General features: G+C 39.3%; 1 protein-coding gene across 1 annotated transcript in view; it reads right to left on the bottom strand.

The window, feature by feature from the left end:
• Positions 1–1742: 1742 nt before the first annotated feature.
• Positions 1743–25016, bottom strand: part of VEGFD (vascular endothelial growth factor D) — a 38804-nt gene continuing 15530 nt past the window's right edge. The window contains exons 2-7 of the mRNA XM_024240732.2: positions 18900–19110; positions 13825–14015; positions 10976–11124; positions 8887–8987; positions 3346–3541; positions 1743–2403 (exon numbers count right to left, since the gene is read on the bottom strand). Coding sequence (XP_024096500.1) covers positions 2277–2403; positions 3346–3541; positions 8887–8987; positions 10976–11124; positions 13825–14015; positions 18900–19110 — 975 coding nt within the window. The 3' untranslated portion in view covers positions 1743–2276. The remainder of the gene's footprint in view (positions 2404–3345; positions 3542–8886; positions 8988–10975; positions 11125–13824; positions 14016–18899; positions 19111–25016) is intronic.

Below are 25016 nucleotides of genomic sequence, written 5' to 3' on the forward strand. Positions count from 1 at the left end.
CATTGTTCAGGCTTACAATGTGTTTAGGTGGCAGAGTCTGTCCTTAAATTCAGGTCTTTTCTCCTTAGTGATACATCCCCTCTTTTTACCAGTCGAGGATAAGCAAGGTAACTCCTTTAATTGTGTGGTATCCTTGAATTGTCTTCTGCCCCAGATCTCAAAGGAATTTAACCAAATATCATGGAGAATTTGGGAGTGGTAGAAACTGAATGAAAAGGCAAAGAGTCGAATGCCAAGTATGTTTTAAAAAACGAAGTTATGTGCAAGCATTTTCAGAAGCCTGATTAAAAATACAGTAAAATGAGAAGGAAGAAGCCTGTTGACATCAAGGTCATAAAGTGAGGGCAAAAAGAACAGTGGCAAAAGAGGAGTGACTGGGTTGGCACCAGTAAATGACAAGAGCAATGACAATGGCAGCACAGTGGGGAGTGGTTCCAAGGCCAGGTGAAGGTTAGCTCATGTCCCCAGGGCAGGGACTGAGAGTTAAAGCCAGGGAAACATCAAAGGACCTGGAACCCCAGGCTTCAGAGAATTTCAGTGAATGAAGGAAGAATTCAAGAACTGCTTAGAAACCCTGGCAGAGGAAGGGTAGGGATTTGGGCCAGGATCAAACAATGCCACTACCGTGGGGCTACATTTGTTTACCATTCCATTGTTTATCATTGTCTTTCTCCTTTTGATTGTACTGTTCCAGGGTGTTCTGGCCTGAGAAAGTTGGGTTACACAAATTTTATCAGGACACAGTTTCCAATCATAATGAGGTCTCCGTATGGTGGGGAGATAAACAGGAACACAACTATTTACACAAATGTGTTGTAAGTACCATAATGGGTTGTGTGTGTCTATACACATATCTATCTATGCAAGATACTACGCAGGGATTAATTTTAAGTTATTTAATACATAACAAACCTGCTAATGCTGCTAAATTATCTCTGTTATGGCAAAATTTCAATAAAGTCTACATCACCAACAAATTAGATGTAGGAGTACTTTGAGGAAAAAGGCTTTATGTGGCCGAGCGCACTGGCTTATGCCTGTAATCCTAGCACTTTGGGAGGCCGAGGAGGGTGGATCACAAGGTCAAGAGCTTGAGACCATCCTGGCCAACACGGTGAAAACCCGTCTCTAGTAAGAATACAAAAATTAGCTGGGCATGGTGGTGTGCATCTGTAGACCCAGCTACTCAGGAGGCTGAGGCAGGAGAATCACTTGAACCTGGGAGGCAGAGGTTGCAGTGAACCAAGATCGCACCACTGCACTCCAGCCTGGCGACAGAGTGAGACTCGGTCTAAAAAAAAAAAAAAAAAAAAGCGATAGCTGTAGAACAGAGAGAAGAACTGTGTTGCCATGAGAGTTGGGGTGTCCATGACACTGAGATTTGAGTAAGTGCAGAAACTTGGAGCCAGAGGTGGCTAGAAAAAATGCAAACTCTCAAAGAGGTCAAGGAAAGAGGTCAAGGGCAGGGATGGGTTCCCCTTTGCCATGGGATGGGGATCAGGTCAAGTTCAATTTAATCTCAAAGCACAGAGTGATTTGCAGTGGATTCTTGGGTCACATTTGCTTAGCCTCATTTAAGATCTTAACCTTTCTGAGAGCTATTCCCTTGGTTTCCCAAAACTGAGGTCCAGTGTTTGTGTCTCTCCCTGCACCTTCCACTTCGAAATTCCTTTCTTTCTTTAAAACACTTTTTCTTTAGCATAAATATGGAGTGGAAACATATTAAATGACATAAAATTATATGGCTTGAATAATGGTGTTTATTTTCTTTAAATACACTTAAATATGCAACATCAGATGGTAGTTCATTAAACTGGAAGACTATAAGCTGGACAGTAATCAGAAAGTCAGTACTGATCATACGAATCAAATTCTGCATAAGAAAGAATGAGAACAATTCACAAGAGTTGCGATTAGCAAAGGACTCAGAGACTACAGTTTTCCTCATCTGCTCTGAGTAATCAGTCATATGGCACCTGCCATTCCATGACCAGCACACCTTTCTCATTCACCAAAAAACAAAAACAAAACTAAACAAAAGGATTGCATGGGTCCCCTCCTCTCCATTCCTTGGTGTGCAGAGGCATCTGCAGCTAGAAGACATCCATCAATGAACCAGGGACTCAGCTGGTGTGAATGGAAGGTTGGTCTGGATTCACTGTGGTGCTTTGTAAAATGGATTTTTTTTTTAACACCTGGGAAAAAAACAGTGACAGCAACTTGGCAAAGCAGCATGCTGTTAAAAATGACAGGGATAGGGAACTTGGAACACTGAATCAAGGATTCTTCCGGCTGTGGGGCCCCTGGGCAGCCCTTTTCTCCTTTGGAAAGCGGCAATGCTTTGCACACGCTGTTTTGCCATTTGCACATGTTCTGGTATGAAAGGGGCATCTGTCCTCACAGCTGTTGCAAAAGAAAATAAAGATGAGAATTCAGAATCAATGACTAGATTCAAAAGAATAACTGTTCTGATTTGATTAAGTTTTCAGAGGAAGTTTTTCAGACATTTATTTAAAATGTCAGTATAAAATCCTGCATGGTTATCCCACATGGATTCAAAATCCACTAAAGTGAATCAGTAACCTCCAAGTGTTCTATTCATGAATAAATTACTTGCTATATAAATCCAATGACATTCCCTTCATTAAAGAAAAAAAACAAACATACATAGACATATACAATGAGAGATTGAACTAAACAGGTTGATGATCTGAAACCTCCCCTTCCTAAAATATTATTATTAAGCAATATCCTAATAATTGCTTAAATTTTACCAATTTCATTGTTGTTTAAGAGCTCTAAACCCCGGGTGGGCGCGGTGGCTCATGCCTGTAATCCCAGCACTTTGGGATGCTGAGGCGGGTGGATCATGAGGTCAGGAGATCAAGACTATCCTGGCCAACATGGTGAAACCCCGTCTCTACTGAAATACAAAAATTAGCTGGGTGTGGTGGCACGTGCCTGTAATCCCAGCTACTCAGGAGGCTGAGGCAGGAGACTCCCCTGAACCAGAGAGTCGGAGGTTGCAGTGAGCCCAGATCGCGCCACTGCACTCCAGCCTGGAGACAGAGTGAGACTCCCTCTAAAAAAAAAAAAAAAAAAAAAAAAAAAAAAAAAAAAAAAAAGCTCTAAACACATAATAGCAGGCAGGATTTTCTTAATTTCATGATTAATCATGATTCTGTATACTCTTGCTTATTCCTTAGCTGCTAAACCTCTGTTCTCTTATCCAAAAGGGACTCAGGCACTAAGGGGAAAAATTAGCTTACTAAGGAATCCCACCAAATTAAAATGGCATTTACATTAAATGTCATGAGTAAAGGCAAGACAACTCAAGGCATTTACCTGCAGGTGTCTGGGTGAAATAGCTTGTGCTTCTGGCAGCAGGTCTCCAGACTTTCTTTGCACTCAAAGCAACTGCAGTTTTTGGGGTGCTGGATTAGATCTTTGGGACATGGTGTTTTACAGACACACTCGCAACGATCTTCGTCAAACATCATGTGTGGCCCACAGAGAGCTGGTTCCTGGAGATGAGAGTGGTCTAAAGAGAAACAGAAACGTGTTGGTCAGATAGCTGTAGTGTGGATAATTGGATCATCAAAGTTGATTGTATCTTTTATGTCATCCGTAACTAACTTGGATTCACCCAGTCTCTTTCCTATAGATTTATGACCCTAATTTTTTCACAGGGTGAGGGAGATTAACCTCTGATTTCACAATACAAACACAGGTTTGTGTGTTTTCTTAGGTTTGTGATTTTTAAAATATCATAAGCTGAATATTCTTCATAAAATATTTTTAGAGATTTTTATGTTGATGACTTGCTTAAAATGCAAACTTCCACAACCAAGTATTAGTAATAAAATATAGGATGTCTAAGGGTTATGAGTCTAACTGTCTCCATTTTTTGGTGGAGATTAAAAGGAGAGACAGACAAAATAATTGGTGTTGTAGAAATACACCTCACACATTCCAGGCCAGGGGTAGCAATAGTAATGCATGTCCTCACTGCAGATCATAACACTAGTATAAAAGGTATAGGAGCAACAATGAACTTTGATTCCACCAACATCTGCTGGAAGATACATTCAGGTAAAGGGGAGGGTTTGAGAAGTTTTTGACATACTCAGCTGACAAATATTTCTTCTGGAAGGTGTATAAAACAATTGAATAGCTACTACTCCAAATCCATTTCTGATTAACAAGTTGAAACTCATTGCAAAATAAATAGAAGAGACAGAAACTTTGGAAGAACTTGACTCTGTCCCTTTAGCATTCTTGAAGGTTTTGGAGGGACGTACATGTTTAGTAGTTTTCTCCCCAGAGAAAAACTGCTTCTCTCCCAGTTTGCCTCATTTAGGGAATGGTGACATCATTTTTGACTCACTTGCTCTGGTAAGTCTGAGCATCGTGTCCACTCAGTTCTGCCTCTCTAAATTTGTTCTTTATTTTCCATCCCCACTACCACTGCCACAATTCAGTCTGTACCCTGTGTTTCTTGTGTAGATGGCTGTCGCTCTGTCACTCATCTCACCACCACAAGTTTTATCCCTCCAACCTATTCTTCTTCACATGATTAACAAATGCAAACCAAATCACTTCATTCCACTGCTTTCAATGCATTAAAAGGTTCCCTTCCCACAATAAAAACCAATTTTCCCACCAGGACATACAAGACCCTCCATGAACTGGACCATAATAACCTTACAGACTCATCTTCTGTTTCTTGCTCTCATATATCCTGTGTGTTCCATTTGTACCAAATGACAGCACTTTCTGTTGCCCTAATATTCCAGTGCCTCCCAGTCCCATGCCTTTGGCCTTGTCTTTCCTTCTGCCATCCCTTTTCGCTGACATCTTTCCCAATGTCTGCAGGTCTAGCTAAGTGTCCTTATCCTGTGCATATTTCCGTCCGATTCTTTCTTGCACTGATTACATTTGTCTGTTTACTTGTATGTTTCCCCCATTAAGTAAAATGTCCTGAAGGAGAAGGAGCAGGTCTCATTGTTCTGATATAAAATAGGCACTCTATGGATGTTTGTTGGGTTTATTTGGTGTAATAAAAGGGTCCTGAAGCAGGCTGATGTATGGAGCTTCTGGGAATCCCATCCAGCATTCCAAGACATTGGGTTAAACCATATGTTCTTGCCAATATCTGACTTTAATGACATATCAAAATGACAATCTCGTGTGGTTCAACTTTATAGTTTAAACTGTTCTGTAATGGACGACGTTTGAGAATGGGTGCTGGAAGGCTAAATCTGAGATATCCCCATTTTGAACTTTGTGAAGAGGAAAAATGTGAGCTTTGTAAGTCATATGCCAGTGAGGCAGATGCTGCTTTGGGGCAAGACAAGAATAACTTGTTAAAAGGATAAAGAGGCTCTTTAAAAATTCACAATGATCACTAGGTGGCAGCAGAAGTTCACTAAGAATACTTCAGACAGGCCCAAGGCCACTGTCGGACAAGGTTGTTTAGGGAAACACAATCCACAAGGTGTTTGCAGAACTTCAGCAGGCTGTTTGGCAGAGACTGTGCTCACATCCTTATAGCCAAGTTAAAAGAAACAAAGACTGGATGCAAGAGAACTGGTGGTGGAACAGCAAGTAGCTGAGGGTGATATCCTGAAGTATTATGTATTGATTTCCGTCCCTAGAGAGTTTGGTGATATGTTCTGTTCTCAGCTTTGTTCCTTTTACCATTTTTATCAATAAACTGATAGAATTTTTTCAAAATAAATTCTTGAAATTGTAGCTCTCTTCAAGAAGGAAGGGACATATTAAGTATTTTAAAACACAGAATTGGGACCTCCTCAATTTATTCTTTTGTGTGTGTGTGTGTGTTTGTGTATATCGTTTGTTTTAACAATTTAGAGCAATGACCTGAATCTAACAAGACTCAATTAAATTAGACTTGGATTCACTAACCTAAATGTGCTCATCTGGGCAAGAGAAGTCACTGTAGAAAAGGCAGTTGGCTTAACAGTCACATGTGTGGAAAAAAAGTATAGTGAGCAGTAAGCTCAGTAAATGCCATCAATTTGATGGGGCCACTGGAGAAATGAATGTGAACTTGGTCCACATTGGGGACTTATGGGAGATGAGAATGAGAAACAATTGTGATCCAGTCCACCCTGCGCCTCTCACTTAGATCATTGCTACAACTTTCCAAAAGGTTTCCTGCCTCTTTCCCCGCCCCGAGTCAACGCATCCTCTTCTACACTGTTGCTGATATGATTTTGTTAAAATTGTAATGGGTACTGTCACTCTCCTGCTTGAGCCAGTTGTGTGGTTTCCCTTTGTCCTTAGTATCACATTCAAGCTCCCACGCAAGAATTACAAGGTCCTTCTGCTTTGCCCCTGTAAGCCTGTCCAGCTTCTTCTCTCATATCTAACCAGCCCCTTCCCCATTATGTCCCCACCCATTATATCCCCACCATGCTGAACTTCTTCCAGTATGTTCTCTCACCTCCAGCCCTGAGTGCTCATATACCCCCTGCTTAGAGCAGCACTTCTCTTCTTCCCTATTCTTCTTTCCACCCTCTACGCACGTGTACTGGCTGAGTGCCTTCCCAAGAATTATCTACAGCAGAAATAAGCTGCCTCACCTAAGGCTACATCCCCTCTCCAAGGCAGCCAATGAACGGTCTACAGGGCTCAGCCTCTTCACCTAGATTTAAGACTTACCCCCGCAGGGGTTCCCAGCTTCAACTTCCCATTGGCTTAGGCTGATGCCTCTTAGCAACTGCGCTGTGGTCTGCTGCCTCTCTCTTTACCCTTTAATGCCTTGTGCCTGCCTACAAACCTCCTCGGTACAAAACCGTCTCAGAGGCTTTGTGCTAGGAAATCCTCAGCTAGAGCCTTTAAGCTCTAAATATATTGCCCTTCCCACAGTAACTTACTTTCTTTCTTTCTTTTTCTTTCCTTCTTTCTTTCTCTCTCTTTCTTTTTCTTTCTTTTCTTTTTTCTTTTTCTTTTTCTCTCTCTTTCTTTCTTTCTTTTTTTGGAGGCAGAGTCTCACTCTGTCATCCAGGCCCGAGTGCGGTGGCATGATCTCGGCTCACTGCAACCTCTGCCTCCCAGGTTCAAGAGATTCTCATGCCTCAGCCTCCTGAGTAGCTGGGACTATAGGCGCACATCACCACGCCCAGCTATTTTTATTTTTATTTTTTTTATTTTTATTTTTTAGTAGTAGTAGAGATGGGATTTCGCCATGCTGGCCAGGCTGGTTTTCAAACTCCCAACCTCAAGTGATCCTCCCGTCTCGGCCTCCCAAAGTGCTAGGATTACAGGCATGAGCCACCATTCCCGGCCAACCCCACAATAATTTTCTAACACTATTAAAACATGAGCCACATGGAGAAAGAATTAGATTTGTTTTACATGGTTCTACAGGGTAAAACCTGAACTAATGAGTTGATGCTCTTGAGCTGGGCTGTCCAACAAGGTAGCTATGGGCCATATGTGACTATTGGGCATGAAACAGAGTCTAAATTGAGATGTGCTGTAAGTGTACAACACACACTGGATTTCAAAGACTTAGCACAAAGAATGCAGGCTAGCTCATGAATTTTTTATATTGATTGCATGTTGAAATAATAGTACATTGGATAGATTGGATTAAATAAAATATATTAAGATAAATTTCACTTGTTTCTTTTTACCTTTTTAATGTGAGTAATGTAAAATGTGAGTTACATATATGACTCTTACTGTATTCCATTGGGCAGTCTGTTTTGTTCTAGAGAGAGATTTCAGTTCAGTATAACAACAGGAGTGTGCTCACCCCTTGGTGCTGCCTCATTGGATGGCAAGTCTCCAAATAACTGATGTATGTTCTGGTAGAGGATGGCTGAACACTTGGTGGGAAGGGTGTAAAGAACATTCAAGATCGGCATGGGCATTTAAACTACATAAATATTAAATTTCCCCACATGCTCTGGGTTGAGCTTTCATGAAAACATTTAGAAGGAAGCTGAGAGGCAGAAGAATGGAGAGTAGGTTGCTATTTACAGTTTTTAGGACAGCTTTCTTAGAGTTTAGCCCTTACTGTTCTTGCTTGTAGATTATAGTTTAAAACAAGCAAGGTTAAAACTGCATGACTACTTGTGACTTTTTTTTTCTTTCTCTCTTTTTTTTTTTTTTTTTTGGTGGAACCATGTAAAGCTCTCTGGAAAATAAGTTAAAATGAATTCATTTTCAAGCAAATGTTCATCACCCAAAGTCACAGAATTACGGATTATGAGCAATGACAATTTGACTATATCTCATTTTGCTCCCAGCTCCCCTTAGACCAATAGCCATATTTTGCTTTTGCTTTGCCCTAATTCCAGAAGAAGTTTTCTCTTATTCCCCCATTTCTTTTTTCAAATTACTGGTGTGTTTTCATATGATGCAGCTGACAAAAACCAAGTCCAAAATTACTTTTTGTTCCTGTGAGACTTTTATACAAATAAATTAGTAAACTGCAGTTGACTAGTATTTAGTTCCGAAGCAGCTTTCATTCAAGTTTAACATCCCCTTTCAATTTCAGTGTTTCAGGATGCTCCAATCACTCTGGGCTTTTCTTTGAGATTAAAAAGCAGAGTGATGCATTGATGGACTTACTACATGATTATGGTACAGAGGGTTCTGGAATCTGACCACTTCTATCACTCTCAGCTGTGTGACCTTGAGGAAATTACTCGATATCTTGGTGTGTCCATTTTGTAATTGTAAAAAAAGAAATAACAATAGTATATTATAGGGTTGTTGTGAGAATTAAATGAGTTAAAACATATAAAAGATTTACAACATTGTCTGGTCATACTAGGTACTCAATAACGGTTGCTGCTATTGTTGCTACTTTTATTATTACTGTTATTATTTTACTACTACTATCATTACCTTCTGTTCCAGCAAGTGGATTCTCCTCCTGTAAAACACATTTACATTTGTTGCTATCCCATAGCATGTCAATAGGACACAGTTTCTTGGAATGGGAACAGCTAGGAAAAGAAAACAATGAACCAGATTTAAAAGCTTTCAAGGATAATCAAAACTTTGGAACATTAAATAAATTCCTGAGTAGATAATAGTTAAGATTTTTTAAATTTATTTTTTGCTTTTTATTCTCAGTTTGGATAAATAAAGTTTTGAGATCTATTGCACAGCATGGTAACTGTAGTCAATAATAATAATGTATTTTATATTTCAAAATTGCTAAGAGAGTAAATTTCAAATGTTCTCACCACAAAATGATAAGGATGTGAGAAGAGTTAAGATTTTAAAGGAGCGGGCCAGGCGCAGTGGCTCACGCCTGTAATCCCAGCACTTTGGGAGTCCGAGGTGGGCAGATCACCTGAGGTCGGGCGTTTGAGACCAGCCTGACCAATACGGAGGAACCCCATCTCTACTAAAAAATGCAAAATTAGCCGGGCATGGCGGCACATGCCTGTAATCCCAGCTACTCGGGAGGCTGAGGCAGGAGAATCACTTGAACCTGGGAGGCAGAGGTTGCAGTGAGCCGAGATCTCGCCATTGCACTCCAGCCTGGGCAACAAGAGCGAAACTCCGTCTCAAAAAAAAAAAAAGATTTTAAAGGAGCTTAATTTGTATTTATGAACTGCATCTTACTAGATAGTGATTCTGTAATTATAAATATTCTACGTGGAAATGTTTAGAAACTAAACTGTAATTTTGGAAATTGTAATCTTCTTAAGATGATATATGTTAAAACTATGCAAATTATAGCTGTCAACAGTTTATTTACCAAAATTAAATATGTTCTAACATACCTCCTAAGATTTTTTTTTTTTTTTTTTTTTTTTTTTTTTGACAGAGTCTCGCTCTGTCGCCCAGGCTGGAGTGCAGTGGCGCGATCTCGGCTCACTGCAAGCTCCACCTCCCGGGTTCACGCCATTCTCCTGCCTCAGCCTCCCAAGTAACTGGGACTACAGGCACCCACCAGCACACCTGGCTAATTTTTTTTTATATTTTTAGTAGAGACGGGGTTTCACCGTGTTAGCCAGGATGGTCTCGATCTCCTGACCTCGTGATTCACCTGCCTTGGCCTCCCAAACTGCTGGGATTACAGGCGTGAGCCACCGTGCCCGGCCCCTAAGATTATTTTCTTTAAAATAAAGATAAAAGCATTGGCCAGAACAGCAGGAACATCTTGAGAATAAATGTTGCTTTTCTACAAGTTTTCTTTTCTGCTGGAGAGAGGCGGAGGTGTCTTCTTGGTTCAGTGTTAACTAATCACCAGCTTACTGTTTTACTTGCCACTCACACAATATATTTATTGTTTTACTTTTGCAAAGTCTAAGTATCTAACTAATGATCTTTTCATTCAGTTACCCTTTACTTGTTTCTTTATATTAAATCCTTTTTTTTCTTCAAATAAGTGATCCTTACCTTTGGTTTTGTCGTTTGTCTTATAAATAATCACAAAATTAATCTCAAGAGAATTTCAAAGCCAAATTAATTTTAAGTCATTTTAATTTAAAATAAGGGTTTTCCATTTGGTAATCTTAAGGGGGAAAGATTAGAAAGTTGCAAAACTCACGTGCTGCTAGTTTTGTCACTTCCCAGTGACTCCAGGAATCTTCTTTGTTTTCTCTCATTTCAGGATGTAAATATACAAACAGCTTGAAATAAGTTGTATTTAATGCTTGTTCTGGAGCATGTGCTAAATTTGAGGTTAGAGCGGTTTTACACCTGCAGTAGACTATGTATATTAAGAACAAATGTGTCTACGAGTGGACATGACGAGCTCATACCACTGAGCGTTTTGGTCCTACCACAATATATATCTAACATCTAATAAAAATATGTATTTGCCAGTTATTACCAGTAGGTTCAGGTTAGAAGCTAAAATATGAATAATTTGAAGATAAATTGATAACTCTACATTAATGAAATATCCTCTACACACAGTTCTGGCAAGGCAAGAACAAGCATAATCCACTATAAAAAAAAAAACAAAAGTGCTTACCGATCTTCCTCAGGGATCTGGATGGATCTTCTGATAATTGAGTATGGATGGCGGGGGGCTGTTGGCAAGCACTTACAACCTGTATGATTGGCAACTTTAACAGGCACTAATTCAGGTACTGATGTCAAAGGCACTGATATCTCAAAGAGCTACAGCAGAGAAAGATAACCACAATATATATTTTTAATTTTATATATTATTTTTAAAGTTGTTCTAGTCTGAATTTTTGCCTTTGTCATTTATGGCAATGACTTTAGCCAAGTTGTCCATTAAGAATGGAACTAAATAGGCTCATCTAACTTTATGAAGTGTTTAAGTTTGGTCAAATCTTTTAACTTTTTGATCATTGATACCCTTGTAAAATGGTACTGTTAATCCCTGCTCCTGCTTTAAATTTGAGTGTAAATCGTAAGGGTTAAATGAGATTAAAGCTATGCAGTTTCTTTAGGATTTTATTAGAATAGGTTATTATTCAAACTATTTATTCGTCCCTTCTCATACCATCTCTATTGAAGAAATATAGTTTCCTGTCTCTTGACTTTGTATTTGGCCACGTCACTTTCTTTGGCTAGTGGGATGTTAGCAGACATGACAGAAGTACAAATTTGAACTGTACATGTTTTATGGGGCTTGTTTTCTCAAACTTATGCTGTAGCCATGAAAAGAACATAATCTGGCAGGCTTGCTGGTCCAAGCGATGGGAAACATAGAAGTTGACTTGGACTCACACTGCAGCTCAGAGTCAAGCCCAGCTGAATCCACCCTAAACTAACTGAACCTCAGATACATAAGTGAGAATAAATCATTGTTGCTTGGAACCACTGAGTTTTAGTGTGTTTGTTATATAGCATTGTGTATTAATAGCTGACTGATACAAGATCATGATGCCCAAACAAATAATTATAGCTAACATGTATATCACTCTTTCTATGCTTTCCATAGGCCAGGCCCTGTTGTAAGTGCTTTCATGTCAACTCATTTACCCCTTATAACATTATGGGGTGGGTTTTTATTATCCCCATCTTACAGGTGAAGAAACAGATGTACAGAGAGATTATACAACTTTCTTGAGTGGTTCTATGATGTGTGGATGAGTTTGAAGTTGATTTTAATGCATTGTCCATTCAATCACCATTCCATGTAGTCCTTACTACATATTCATTTGTTCGCTTTGTTTCTAAGAGGTGGTTTGCCAAATAGTCCATAACTTTGGGGTGAGAGATAGTTTTTTAAAAACTACTATTAAAATACATGTTTGGAAGAAAAACTGCTGTACACTTAAACTTAAGTACATTGCATGAAATTAATCATTTGTTGAGTACAGCAGTCAAAATGAAGTACTCAACTATCTATTAAGTGGAAGCAATCCATTAAGGTTGTGTTTATTCTGACATCTCAATATGTAATGGAACTTCCATGAGTCTAAGTGAGAGTGTTTTTGTAGTGTTTACTTGGCATAAACTTCATCTTCTTGCACAATTTTTTGGCTATGCTCTAGGGAATCACATGATCATGAACTAAACCCTCTTACATTATGCAAGCTTTTTTTTCTACTAAGAATTGATGCTTAGCCCTACTTGGGTCATTTTTTTTTTCTAATTGTCAAATAGTAGAGGTTAAAATTCGCACAAGCTCCAAGATTCTCTAAAAGAATTTAGAAAAAGAAACTCTCCAGTTTAAAGGATATTTTAGAGGGTGGAGGAACAAAATTAAGGATAAGTAAATCTATTAACAAAACAAATCAGCATTAAGAAAATTACCTAACATGGATATATTCAGTGCATGTAATTTCTTGTACTACCTCTTTTTACAGTTAAAAGGAGAATAAATCATATAGGCAAACTGACAATTAAATAACTATATCAACATTCAAGGAATTTGCAAGAGATACCAAAAATAATGTAGTTTGATGTACAGTTTTTTAGTATTGCTTTCCCAAGTTGTTACTACTGCTCTCATATGAGACATTTATTAAAAACATGGTAACCAGAGAAAGGAAAACTTACCTACTAAGCAAAGGGAGTTTTATAAGATGAAGAGGGCTAAATTATTTCTTTCATGGGGACTGCAGAATTATTTCCAAATGTCTTTTGTGCTAGATATTCTCTCTTTGCCCCTCCAGAGACACCATCCTCTCTCCTTCCTTCCCCATCAGGCTCTCTGCCCCAGGACACTGCCCTCCATGGGCTACATCTATAAACCCTCTTGCCTCTCCCAGCCCCTGCCCCCACTCCCTGCCAGGCTAAGAGTTGACAGTGGCCAGTCCAGCAACCCTCTTCTCTGCTTTCCCTCTGGGTTCCCATAACTGCTCCCTCCCCTTGTCTCCTCAGTCTAAGGGTGGGGAAATCTCCCCCTTTTTGCTAGCTTCAGGTGCTTCACTGTCCCATCCCTCTTTCCCCAATTCTGCCCACAACCTTCATTAAACTTTTCTCAATCACTCCATTTGAGCAACACAGAACCTGATGGATACACAAGACAGCACAGCTATCTTCATTCCTTTTAACGTCCTGTCCTACTAACTTCCGTATGGCTTTCTGAGTCTTGACATTATAGCATCAGAGAGACAATAACTGATAAGAGTTCAGGCTCTGGCCTCCCACAGACCTGGGTTTGAATCCCAGCTCTGCTATTTATCAGCCGTATAAACTTGGATAAGTAAGTTACCTCTCTGAGCCTCAGTTTCCTCATCTATAAAGGAGCATAAAATACCCTCTTGACTTGTTTCAAAGATTAAATGCGATTATGCACATAAAGCATTTAGTACAGTGTTTGGCAACAAGGTTGTTGTAGCTATCAACGCTATTATCATCAGGGCTTTAGAGATGGCAGGCTTGCCGATGTCCTCATACCTGTTTGGAAATGTACGAGGTGCTGGTGTTCATACAGATAAGGCTCTCTTCATTGCAACAGCCACCACATCGGAACACGTTCACACAAGGGGGCTTGAAGAATGTGTTGGTACTCTTCCCCAGCTCACTGGCCACCTCCACACACGTTTCTCTAGGGCTGCACTGAGTTCTTTGCCATTCTTCATCTATAACTGCAGAGAGAAAGCTCACTGGGGCTAGCAGGTGGAATGGCCCTGGTGTGCCAACATGTGCCAGGGTTATGCTCAACACAGTCATTTTCACATTTCTACTGCTTGTTTCTTTTACTAGATGGATATTTTTTGTCAGTCCTTTAACCAAAGATTGTTTGCAGAGAAGTTACAACCAATCTCTGTGCTCTTTCCCATTTATACCATACCTTTGTAGAATGTAAGTATTTTATTTCCCTTTGAGGTAGAACACCATGTCCTGTACATAATTACATTGAATACATCTGGAGAAGCTTGCTAATAGGGAAGTAAATAGAAGCATGTAAAGAAGTAACATGTAAATATTATTTATCAAGCAATTTACAGGATACAGCTGGATAGCATTTCTTCTGCTTAAAGCCAGGTGTAGGTAGGTTTTAGCATCATCAAGAAATACGTTTCTGTTGGTTGCTTAAGTAACTACAGTAGGATTTAAACTTGGCAAACGCATAAATGGAAATTGAAGTGAAACTAATCCTTCCTCAAATCAGAGTTTTCTCATTTGCAAGTGCCCGATACTGATATTTATGTAAATGATGAAATAAGCCTGTTCTTATTAATAGAATGAGCAATGCTTTGGCCATAGTTAATCTGAAGGTAACAAAAAAAGAAGCATATGAGAATAAAAAAAATTATATACTTTCTTGTAAAACAGTACTTGCTTTTCTCTCATAATTTATTTTTTAAATTAGATTTTGACCCTTTGATACTTAATGCTGCATAGCCTTTCTACAGGTGTTTTGGGGGAAAGATTCAATTTTATGATAAAGGCAACACAAAGACTTCCTTGCAGCTTGCCATTGAACTGTAGAGTTTATTTATTATATGTGGGGATGTGGTGCTGGTGAAAATCTCTTGTGGTAGGCAGCTTTGAAACTAACCCCCAGTGGTCCCCACCTCCTGATTGTCATGCCCTTGTGTAAATCTCTTCCCCTTGTGTGTGAGCTGAACCTAGTAACTTGCTTCTTACGAAGAGAATACAGCAAAAGTGATAGGATACCACTTCCATGATGAAGTTAAAAAAGATTGCAGTTTTGTTTCTACTTATTGCAAGCTCTCTTCTTTCTTACTCTGTCTCACTTTCTCACACACACACTCTCTCCTTCTCCTTCTCCACTTGCAGGCTTTTTTTTTTTTTTTTTTTTTTTTTTTTTAGCTTATTTTACTTTAAGTTCTGGGATACATGTGCAGAACGTGCAGGTTTGTTACATAGGTATGCATGTGCCATGGTGGTTTGCTGCACCCATCAACCCGTCATCTAGGTTTCAAGCTCCACGTGCATTAGGTATTTGTCCTAATGCTCTCCCTCCCTTTGCCCCCCACCTACCAACAGGCCCTGGTTTTTGATGTTCCCCTCCTTGTGTATATGTGTTCTCATTGTTCAACTCCTACTTATGAGTGAGAACATGCGGTGTTTGGTTTTCTGTTCTTGTGTTAGTTTGCCGCCATGTTAGAAAGGTCCACAGGACAAGGACTTGGGGCAGCCTCTGGCCAATAGCCAGCGAGGAACTAAGACCCTCAGTCCAACAGCCTGTGAGGAATTGAGTCCTGCAAACAACAGCTGACTGAACTTGAAAGCACAGTCTGCTTCAGCTGTTCCCTAAGATGCCTGCAGCCCAAGCCAACATCTTAACTGCAGCCTCCAGAAACATCTGAAGCAGAAAAACTGATCTAGGCCATGTCAGCATTTCTGGCCCACAGAAACTGAGATAAATATTGTTTTAAGTAGCTAAGTTTTGTGGTAATGTGTTATGCAACAATAGGCAAACTCTCCTTTATTTTTACTGCATTTTCAAGAACTCTCCTGAGATTATTCTGAATTCCCATATAGGGGAATAGAAGGGATAGAGAAAACCTCTGCTTGAAGTATACTGATACAATATTACCATTTGAGATGTGACCCTAGTCCCTAAATTATTCCCTTATAACATCTTCTCCATATCCTTTCTCCTTTTTCATCCCTTAATACCAATTTTTTCCTATGTTGCTTCTTCAATCACAGAAAACATAATAGGAGTTGTCTGGAGCACTGCATTATACTACACAGTCTACCTAAACTTTGTTTTTTTAATTTTTTTCCTCACAATAAAACATTCTATCCCGAGAAACTTTTTTTTTTGTTTTGAGACGGGGTCTCGCTCTGTTGCCAGGCTGGAGTGCAGCAGCGCGATCTAGGCTCACTGCAACCTCCACCTCCTGGGTTCAAGCGATTCTCCTGCCTCAGCCTTCCAACTAGCTGGGATTACAGGTATGCGCCACCATGCCCAGCTAATTTTTGTATTTTTTAGTAGAGACGGGGTTTCACCATGTTGGCCAGGCTGGTCTTGATCTCTTAACCTTGTGATCCGCCCACCTCAGCCTCCCAAAGTGCTGGGATTAAAGGCGTGAGCCACTGTGCCCAGCCCCCAAGAAACCTTTTTAAAAATTTCTGATTATTAATATTTATATAAAAAGCCTGAAGGCTGAACACATGAAAGATAAATTACTCAATTAAGTATTATTATGGTTATTATTTAATTCACTACAATTAATCATGAATCCTTGAAAAAACAAGAAACCAACCTATGAAAATATTCCCAATTTAAAATTCTACTTAAAGATTGCTTTCCATTTGCTTTTTCTCTTTTTATAAAACTAAGTTTTGAAATTGGAGTGGTAAGCTTTTAATCAAAATCATATGCAATTATGACCAACATCACTGATTAAAGGCTTCATAACTCTACTATTCTTTACTACTTCCCAGCAGGACTGCTCTGCCTCAGGAAATTACCTTGAAATCCACAAGGGAGAGTTGATAAATTCTAATTGGTGTAACATGCTGATTTCATTATTTACTGCTTCTAACTTAGTAAATAACTTTAGATGATCCCCTAGAAATTACGAGATAAATTCATAGGGTTTGCAAATTCCGTGATATTTTAATGGTTTTCTCCTTAGAAAATGTCAATGTCATTGACTTTTTTTAGATCACCTAGTCTTGGTTTTATGGTAACATTCATCTTCATGAAATAGCTCCAGGTTCACCTCAGGCCTTCAGTCAGGTAATCTGGTTAAGGCCTTTGACCTCTAGATGAGGTGCCAACCCTTTGTTCTCGTGAAGGCTATATTAATTCACCACATAGAAACATCTAGAGCTTCAAATTCCTGTCTGAAGTGAGCTCGAGGCTATGGTTCCTAGCACGTCAACTCACTTAGACACACAGTCATACACATGAACACAAAGAATCCTCTTCACACTCATGCCCAAGGTGCTACCGAAGAATATGTCCCCATCTATGCACAGCTTTCCCCACAGCCAACAACAGAGGTCTGTGCAACCCCAACATCTTTTTACAAATGGGAAAAAACAAATACAATTTTAGGTAGAAAGAAAAAATAGTTTTGGCCTAGTGGTTAATATGAATTATGCTATATATATAGTCAGTTACCAGGTAATCATGGTAATCAAATCTAGAATGCTAGATCAGCAATGCTATAGCAGCTTCTTGTGTTGTTTTGACATGACATCAAAAAATTAAGTGCCTAATCAGAAACCACAGAACTTTACTTGACAAGCATTTTATTCATTATGACAGTACCTACTCACACTGGTTTTCTTTGTTTGTTTGTTTGTTTGTTTGTTTTAAGATGGAGTTTCACTCTTGTTGCCCAGGCTGGAGTGCAATGGTGCAATCTTGGCTCACTGCAATTCTTGAACCCGCCTCCCAGGTTCAAGCAATTCTCCTGCCTCAGCCTCCCAAGTAGTTGGGATTACAGGCATGCACCGCCATGCCTGGCTAATTTTGTATTTTTAGTAGAGATGGGTTTTCACCATGTTGGTCAGACTGGTCTCGAACTCCTGACCTCAGGTGATCCACCTGCCTCGACCTCCCAAAGTGCTGGGATTACAGGTGTCATCCACCACACCTGGCCTGATTTTCTTTTAAAGAATCTTCATATGTTACTAGGGAACGATCATTACCCTTATTTCAAATTATGTTATTTTCTAGTCTGGAGTTTTGATCATTTTGTCTTGAGAATTTTCTCCCTTCGTTATTCTCCTAGCAATACCAGTATCCAATATTACAACTCAGTGTCCAACTTTTACTTTTCACTTTTACTAAAAATCACACAACTTTGAAGAAATAAAAAAAAGCTATACCTAATCTATTGGTTCGGGGGTGGTGGTTTTTTTGAGACAGGATCTTGCTCTGTTGCCCAGGCTGGAGTGCAGTAGCATGATCATGGCTCACTGTAGCCTCGACCTCCTGGGCTCAGCCGATCCTCCCACCTCAGCCTCCCAAGTAGCTGGGAATACAGGCACGTACCACAATGCTCAGCTATTTTTTTCTATTTTTTTGTAGAGATGGGGTCTCATCATGTTGCCTAGGCTGGTCTCAAACTCCTGGGCTCAAGCGATCTGCCTTCCTTGGCCTCCCAAAGTGCTGGGATTACAGGCATGAGCTACCATGCCTGGCCATCTTTGGTTTTTATCTATGTATGTATGGCAGTAGAATACTCCTTGTGGATGAATCCCCAGGTTTTATTTTCTAAGTAAACCTGATGATTTTTTTTCTATTGAGAACAATAGTCTTCCTGGGTTTTCTTTGCCCCCACATCCTTGAGTTAAATTTATTTCTATATTTTGTGATGTTCTTTTGTGTTTTTTATCTCAAAATCATATTGACTATATTTCTCTGTGAAGCAAACATTAAAAAATCAAGATTCTGCACTAATACTGGAAATCAAAGACCGACTTTCGTTCTCCCTCTGACACGTGTCTGCCCTATGCAGACTTTTGGAGAAAGTAAGTGTGTTTGTCACTATCTGATAAAGAGAAAGAATTTGTCTCCACATCCACATACCTACCTTTTAGTGTTTCAATGTCATAGAAAGTTGCCGCAAACCTAGTCGACCGATGGGATGCTGAGCGAGAGTCCATACTGGTAAAACTTTTGAGCCTCAGCCTGCATCTCCACAGCTTCCAGTCCTCAGAGTGAGTAATTCGAAGTAGTTCCTCCAAACTAGAAGCAGCCCTGATCTGCTGTTCAGATCGTTCTAATGTGGACTGAGATGACCGCTTAAAAAAACAAAAATACCAGTTTAAAAACAAGTTGCTAAATTTTAAATTTGTCATAATAATCTTCATTGCTGACACTTAGAAGTGTAAATACATCTGTAAAGTAATTAGAGATACTATTGAAATGTATGCCAGTGCCTAGGAAAAAGGATATCTTCTAGTATTTTTGGTTCACATTCTGCTCATTTTTGATTGAATCAGAGGATTTACTTATTCTTCCTGGGTTCTCAGAACACTTACAAAAAAAATTGTAGTGCATTGAATGGTGGGCCTCAAAATGATATGTCCACATCCTAACCCACAGAACCTGTGAACATTACCTTAATTTGGACAAAGGATCTGTACAGATGTAATGAAGTTAAGGATCTTAAAATGAGATCCTCCTGGATTATCTATGTGGACCCTAAATACTGTACAATGACAAGTGTCCTTATAAGAGGCAGAAGAGAAGACAGGGACACAGAGGAATGCCATTTGAAGATGGAGGCAGAGACTGGAGTGATGCAGTCACAAGCGGGGGATTGCCTAGAGCCATCAGAAGCTGGATGAAGCAAGAAAAGATTCTCTCCAAGAGTGTTTGGAGGGCATGCAGCCTTGCTGACCCTTCCATTTTGGAATTCTGAACTCTGGAGCTGTGAAAAAATAAATTTCTGTTATTTTAAGCCACCAAGTTTGTGATAATTAGTTATGGCAGCCATAGGAAATGAATACATGTTTATCATATTATTTTTGTGACAGTAGCTAATGACAGTTGTTTTCATCTCTGTTATTTGTTTGGGAAATTGATCCACAAAGGCCTGGGTAACCTGACTACAGTCACAAAAAAAAGATACCAAGCCTCTGATAACCTGAATTTTCTTACTTCTAACCCTCTTTCTTTGTTTTCTTTTAAAACCTACTATTGCAAAAACATGATTTTTTTCTGACAAAATACTTTTCTGGAGTTTTACACTCTAGAAGTGTAAGAGTTTAATACTCTTACAGAATTATCAAATACTCTTCTAGAGTTTGCTTTCCATATAGTTGCATGAACTGTATTGGCGGATACAGTGCAACTGTATTGGATGGGTTTGTAAGAAAAAAAAAGACTTGGTAGATAAAAGATTTTCAGTATGTAGCCTCTTTTTCAAAATTGGGGGCTTAGTTATATAAATAATGATATATGCATACAATGAATTCTATGTGATCATCAAAACAAAGGATGTAGAGGTATATTGGGACAGAACGAATTAAGATCCTTCCTGGAATGTGCTGGAGAAATGATAAGGTGATCTGTCTATGGCTAGGGCCTCGGATTTTCTGTTGCTGACCCTGTAGTTACTAGATGTTTGTTTTGCTGGGTGGTTGGAATATGCAGGCTGAGGCCATTTGTAGAGCTGGGATGAGGGAGGAGGCAAAGGACCAGTGCTGAGAGAGGAGGGTGGAAGGGAAAGGGGAATGTCAGCTGCCTGCTGCAGGGTGAGGAACAGTGGAGGAAAACAAAGATGAGCAAAAGGGGCTGTTAAAAGGCTTTGCATTGGGTAGTGTGATGTACACTCTCCTCCACTGAGCCTCAAAAGCTGTAGTTAAAATCTACATCATGCATTAGCATTTTAGGAGTAGAAACTTTTTTTAGACATGCTAGTGGACACTGAGAGTTGTCCAAAAATGGGTACTCAGAAGAGCAAGTGTGGTCTAAGTCGTGGGTGATTCAGTTATGCTATAACCTCTTTTAAAATTACTTATGTATTTTTACTTTTGTACTTATGTACATCATATATACATACTTATATGGATATATGAAGAACATCTGGAGACATATACATGAAAATGTAAACAAAGGTTATTATTTATTTATTTATTTTCGAGACCGAGTCTGGCTCTGTCGTCCAGGCTGGAGTGCAGTGGCACCATCTCCGCTCACTGCAACCTCAGCCTCCCAGGTTCAAACGATTCCCCTGCCTCGGCCTCCTGAGTAGCTGGGACTACAGGAGCCTGCCACCATGCCCGGCTAATTTTTGTACTTTTAGTAGAGAAGAGGTTTCACCATGTTGCGCAGGCTAGTCTTGAACTCCTGGGCTCAAGTGATCTGCCTGCCTTGGCCGCCCAAAGTGTTGTGATTACAGACATGAGCCACTTCGCCTGGCCAACAATTATTATTCTTTAGATCAAGAGCTGTCAAACTATGACCTCCCAGCCCAATTTAGCCTGCTGCCTGCCTGTTTTTGTAAATCAAGTTGTATTGACACACAGCCATGTCCATTCATTTACTTATTGTCTATGGCCGCTTTCATACTACAAAAGCAGAGTTGAGAATTTGAGACAGAGACCTTCATGGCAGTTTCAATCTGAGGCCACTTGTCTTTTTTATTCTCAATTCTTTAATATTCTCAGCCATTATCATTTTCATTATTCCACCTATAATATTGTCTCTACTCTCTTTTTTGAAAAATGTTGAAGGCTTTTAATCATCTTACATGTCTCTTAAATGTGCTTTTATATTTAGCTATTTTTTTCCCCTTCACCTCTCTCTAATGTGTTATGGGTAAATTAATTGGTTCATCTTTCCAATCACCAACTCTCCAGTTGTTGTGAGTCTAGAGTTTACTTTGTTAAGGTTTTAATTTCAATCACCATATTTCTAATTTCAAGCATTTCTACTTCATTCTTCTTCCCATCTACTTTCTGTTACATTTCTTTATATTCTTCCTAGTTTGTCTTTTTTTTTTTTTTTTTTTTTTTTTTGAGACTGAGTCTCATTCTGTAGCCCAGGCTGGAGTGCAGTGGTGCGATCTCGGCTCACTGCAAGCTCCACCTCCCGGGTTCACGCCATTCTCCCACCTCAGCCTCCCCAGTAGCTGGGACTACAGGCGCCCACCACCACGCCGGGCTAATTTTGTTTTTGTATTTTTAGTAGAGACAGGGTTTCACCGTGTTAGCCAGGATGGTCTCGATCTCCTGACCTTGTGATCCACCCAGCTCGGCCTCCCACAGTGCTGGGATTACAGGCGTGAGCCACCGCTCCCGGCCCCTAGTTTGTCATTTTAATTTTATCAATATTATTTCTTTATCTCTTTGAGGGTTCTAAATATATTTAAATATTTCTTCAAATTATTTTAGATTTTAACTTTATAGGTATGACATATCCTGATTATTCATTTTGTTGCTGTCATTCTTAGTAATAATTGTATCAACGTGATTTGGAATTTTGATTAGTAGTTCCATTTTCATTCAGAGATTCATTTTTCTTTCTCATTATTCTTTCTCCAACATTTAGAAGTTTTATGGTTGTACCCCGTGATTCCCTAGGTCCTGAATCCGAATCTTGTTGAGTATTTATGATTCAGGGATCAGCTCAGCTCACGTCCTAGTTGCAAGGAAGTATCTGCTTCCTCCTTTGCCCCCTGTTAAGTAATTTCATAGAAGTCACAGCTCCAGGCAGCAATGAGCAGTAACTCTTCCTTCCTCTTTCATGAATCTGATGTAGTGCACTAAAAGAACCCATTTCCAACTGAAGCTGAATTTTTGATGGCCCCTGTCTTCTAGCTCAGATCCATAAGTCCTGCAGCTTCAGCTTCATGGCTTTAGTGCCATTTCTGTAAATGATTGTCATCTGCAGATGTTTGCCATCATTAAATCAATTTTATATTCTATGGACTAAGAATGATCTGAAAACATGAGTCTACAAGGTTATCGTACTTGGGAATCCAGATGTGAGTGTGTGTCTGTGGGTGCATGTTTTTAATAAAGGCGGGAGAATTATAAGCTGGTGGAAAGAGGCAACAGACAGGAAGAAAGAGAAAGCATATGCAGGAGCGCTAAGGCAGGACCTAGAGGGGTTGTTTTGACATAAGTGCCAGAGATAAGTGGATGTAGTGTGACTAGATGAGAGGATCACCGTCAGAAACAAGAGAAAAATACAGAATGACATGGGTTTGTAGATGGCAAGACTGCCTGGGAAGCTCAGTGAGCTCATACCTGTGGTTTCTCACTTTTCTATAAAGTTTGAATCAAGGCAAAATTCTGGGAGTGAGAGGAGTGGGGAGCATGAGGATCATAGATCGGGTTTGTGAAATTGGCTTGCCACAGCTTCTTCATCCAAGAAATCTGGAGATGAAACTGAGCAATTGTTAATGTCTCTGGCAGCTTGAAATTCAATGCTTCTCCATTAAGTCTTATTTGTCAATAGTCTCTCTTTTCCTGATTATTCATTCTCTTCTAGTTGGACAGTACTCCGTATACAATTCAGTCTTCAAAATAAAACTTTGTGACAATGCTGCTTCCACGTGAAAATAATGAAACCAAGCAGCTTTTTAAAGATTTTAGAGTTGAAGTATATTGAAAGGATTTTTATGTATTGAGGCAAATTTCACTCAGTACTATCCAAAAATACAAGGCCAGGCATGGTGGCTTACACTGGTAATCCCAGCACTTTGGGAAGCTGAGGCAGGAGGATTGCTTGAGCCCAAGAGTTCAAGACCAGACTGGACACATGGTGAGACCCTGTCTCTACTAAAAATACAAAAATTAGCCAGACATGCTGGTGCATGCCTGTACTCCCAGCTACTCAGGAGACTGAGGTGAAAGAATCACCTGAGCCTGGGGAGGCCAAGGTTGCAGTGAACCATGATCTCGCCACTTGCACTCCAGCCTGGGCAACAAGCGAGATCTTGGAAAAAAAAAGAAAGAAAAAGAAAGGAAGAAAGAGAAAGAAAGAAAGAAAGAAAGAAAGAAAGAAAGAAAGAAAGAAGAAAGAAAGAAAGGAAAGAGAGAAAGAAAGAGAGAAAGAAAGAGAGAAAGAAAGAGAGAAAGAAAGAGAGAAAGAAAGAAAGAGAAAGAAAGAAAGAAAGGAAAGAAAGAAAGAAAGAAAGAAAAGAAAGAAAGAAAGAAAAGAAAGAAAGAAAGAGAAAATAAAGAAAGAAAGGAGAGAAAGAGAAAGAGAAAGAAAGAAAACAGGCAGATGTATGGTTTTATTATAGTTCTTACAGGATTCAATTCAATCTTAGAAATATTTTTAAACTATCCAACTGTGAGAACTCAGGAGAAAATATCAAATCTCTGGATTGAATTAAAGTAATTAAATGGCTCGTACAACTTGCCTCATCATAAAAAATGCAGTGTTTACTCAAGTACTCAGAGTTATTTAAGCTTACTTTCAACCCCAGAATTTAAAACCTAGTTTGAAATAACAGAAATTGCAGACAGTCATTTTGCTATTTTAAGTGGAAGTACTAACAATTAAACATAAGTAGAAACCTGACAACTAATTCATCAAGGGCATACATTTTCAAAGGGTTCAAGAATGGTTGTTTGTTTCCAGTCGGCTTTCTGCACTGGTTGATTTTTGTATAATGAACTTTATGTTATCCACTTGGGTAAGACAAAAATAAAAATTAAACAGTGTGATTATCCCAAATACATACTTAAACCATTGATTTCAGTGGTTTTAATTACTAAACCTTTGCCAAGTGAATTGCTCCTAATTTCTTCCTATTTTCTGATGGAAGTGTTAATCAAAATTAAAATAATTAAAAGGCTTTCATCAAGAGGAAGAAAGTGAAGCAGGGTTACCAGATCTCTGCTTTTTATTACAGTGGCAGCTTTTTTATGGTAATTAATTCAAGACTACTAGCAATTTCACTCTTAAATAACAAATCATTCTCTAATTTCTTGGCTACCACAAGCCAGCTTCTAAATTGGGAGGCTTAAAGTCTTTTTAATAAGACTTCACCATCATTTGAATGTATGCTCCTTTCTGTGGTACAATTTCAAGGGTAGTCATTTCTCCTTTTGTTAATTTCTAAGTTCACACAGCATTCTCCCCTGAGGAAGCATGAGCATCTCCATAGCTTCCTAAGTATTAATTTAGGTCGTGGGTGACCAAGATGGCAGGCAAGATATTTGGAAAGGTATAGTGGTGGGGTTTG

The sequence above is a fragment of the Pongo abelii genome, chromosome X (genome assembly GCF_028885655.2).
Source record: "Pongo abelii isolate AG06213 chromosome X, NHGRI_mPonAbe1-v2.0_pri, whole genome shotgun sequence".
Classification (NCBI taxonomy): Eukaryota; Metazoa; Chordata; class Mammalia; order Primates; family Hominidae; genus Pongo; species Pongo abelii.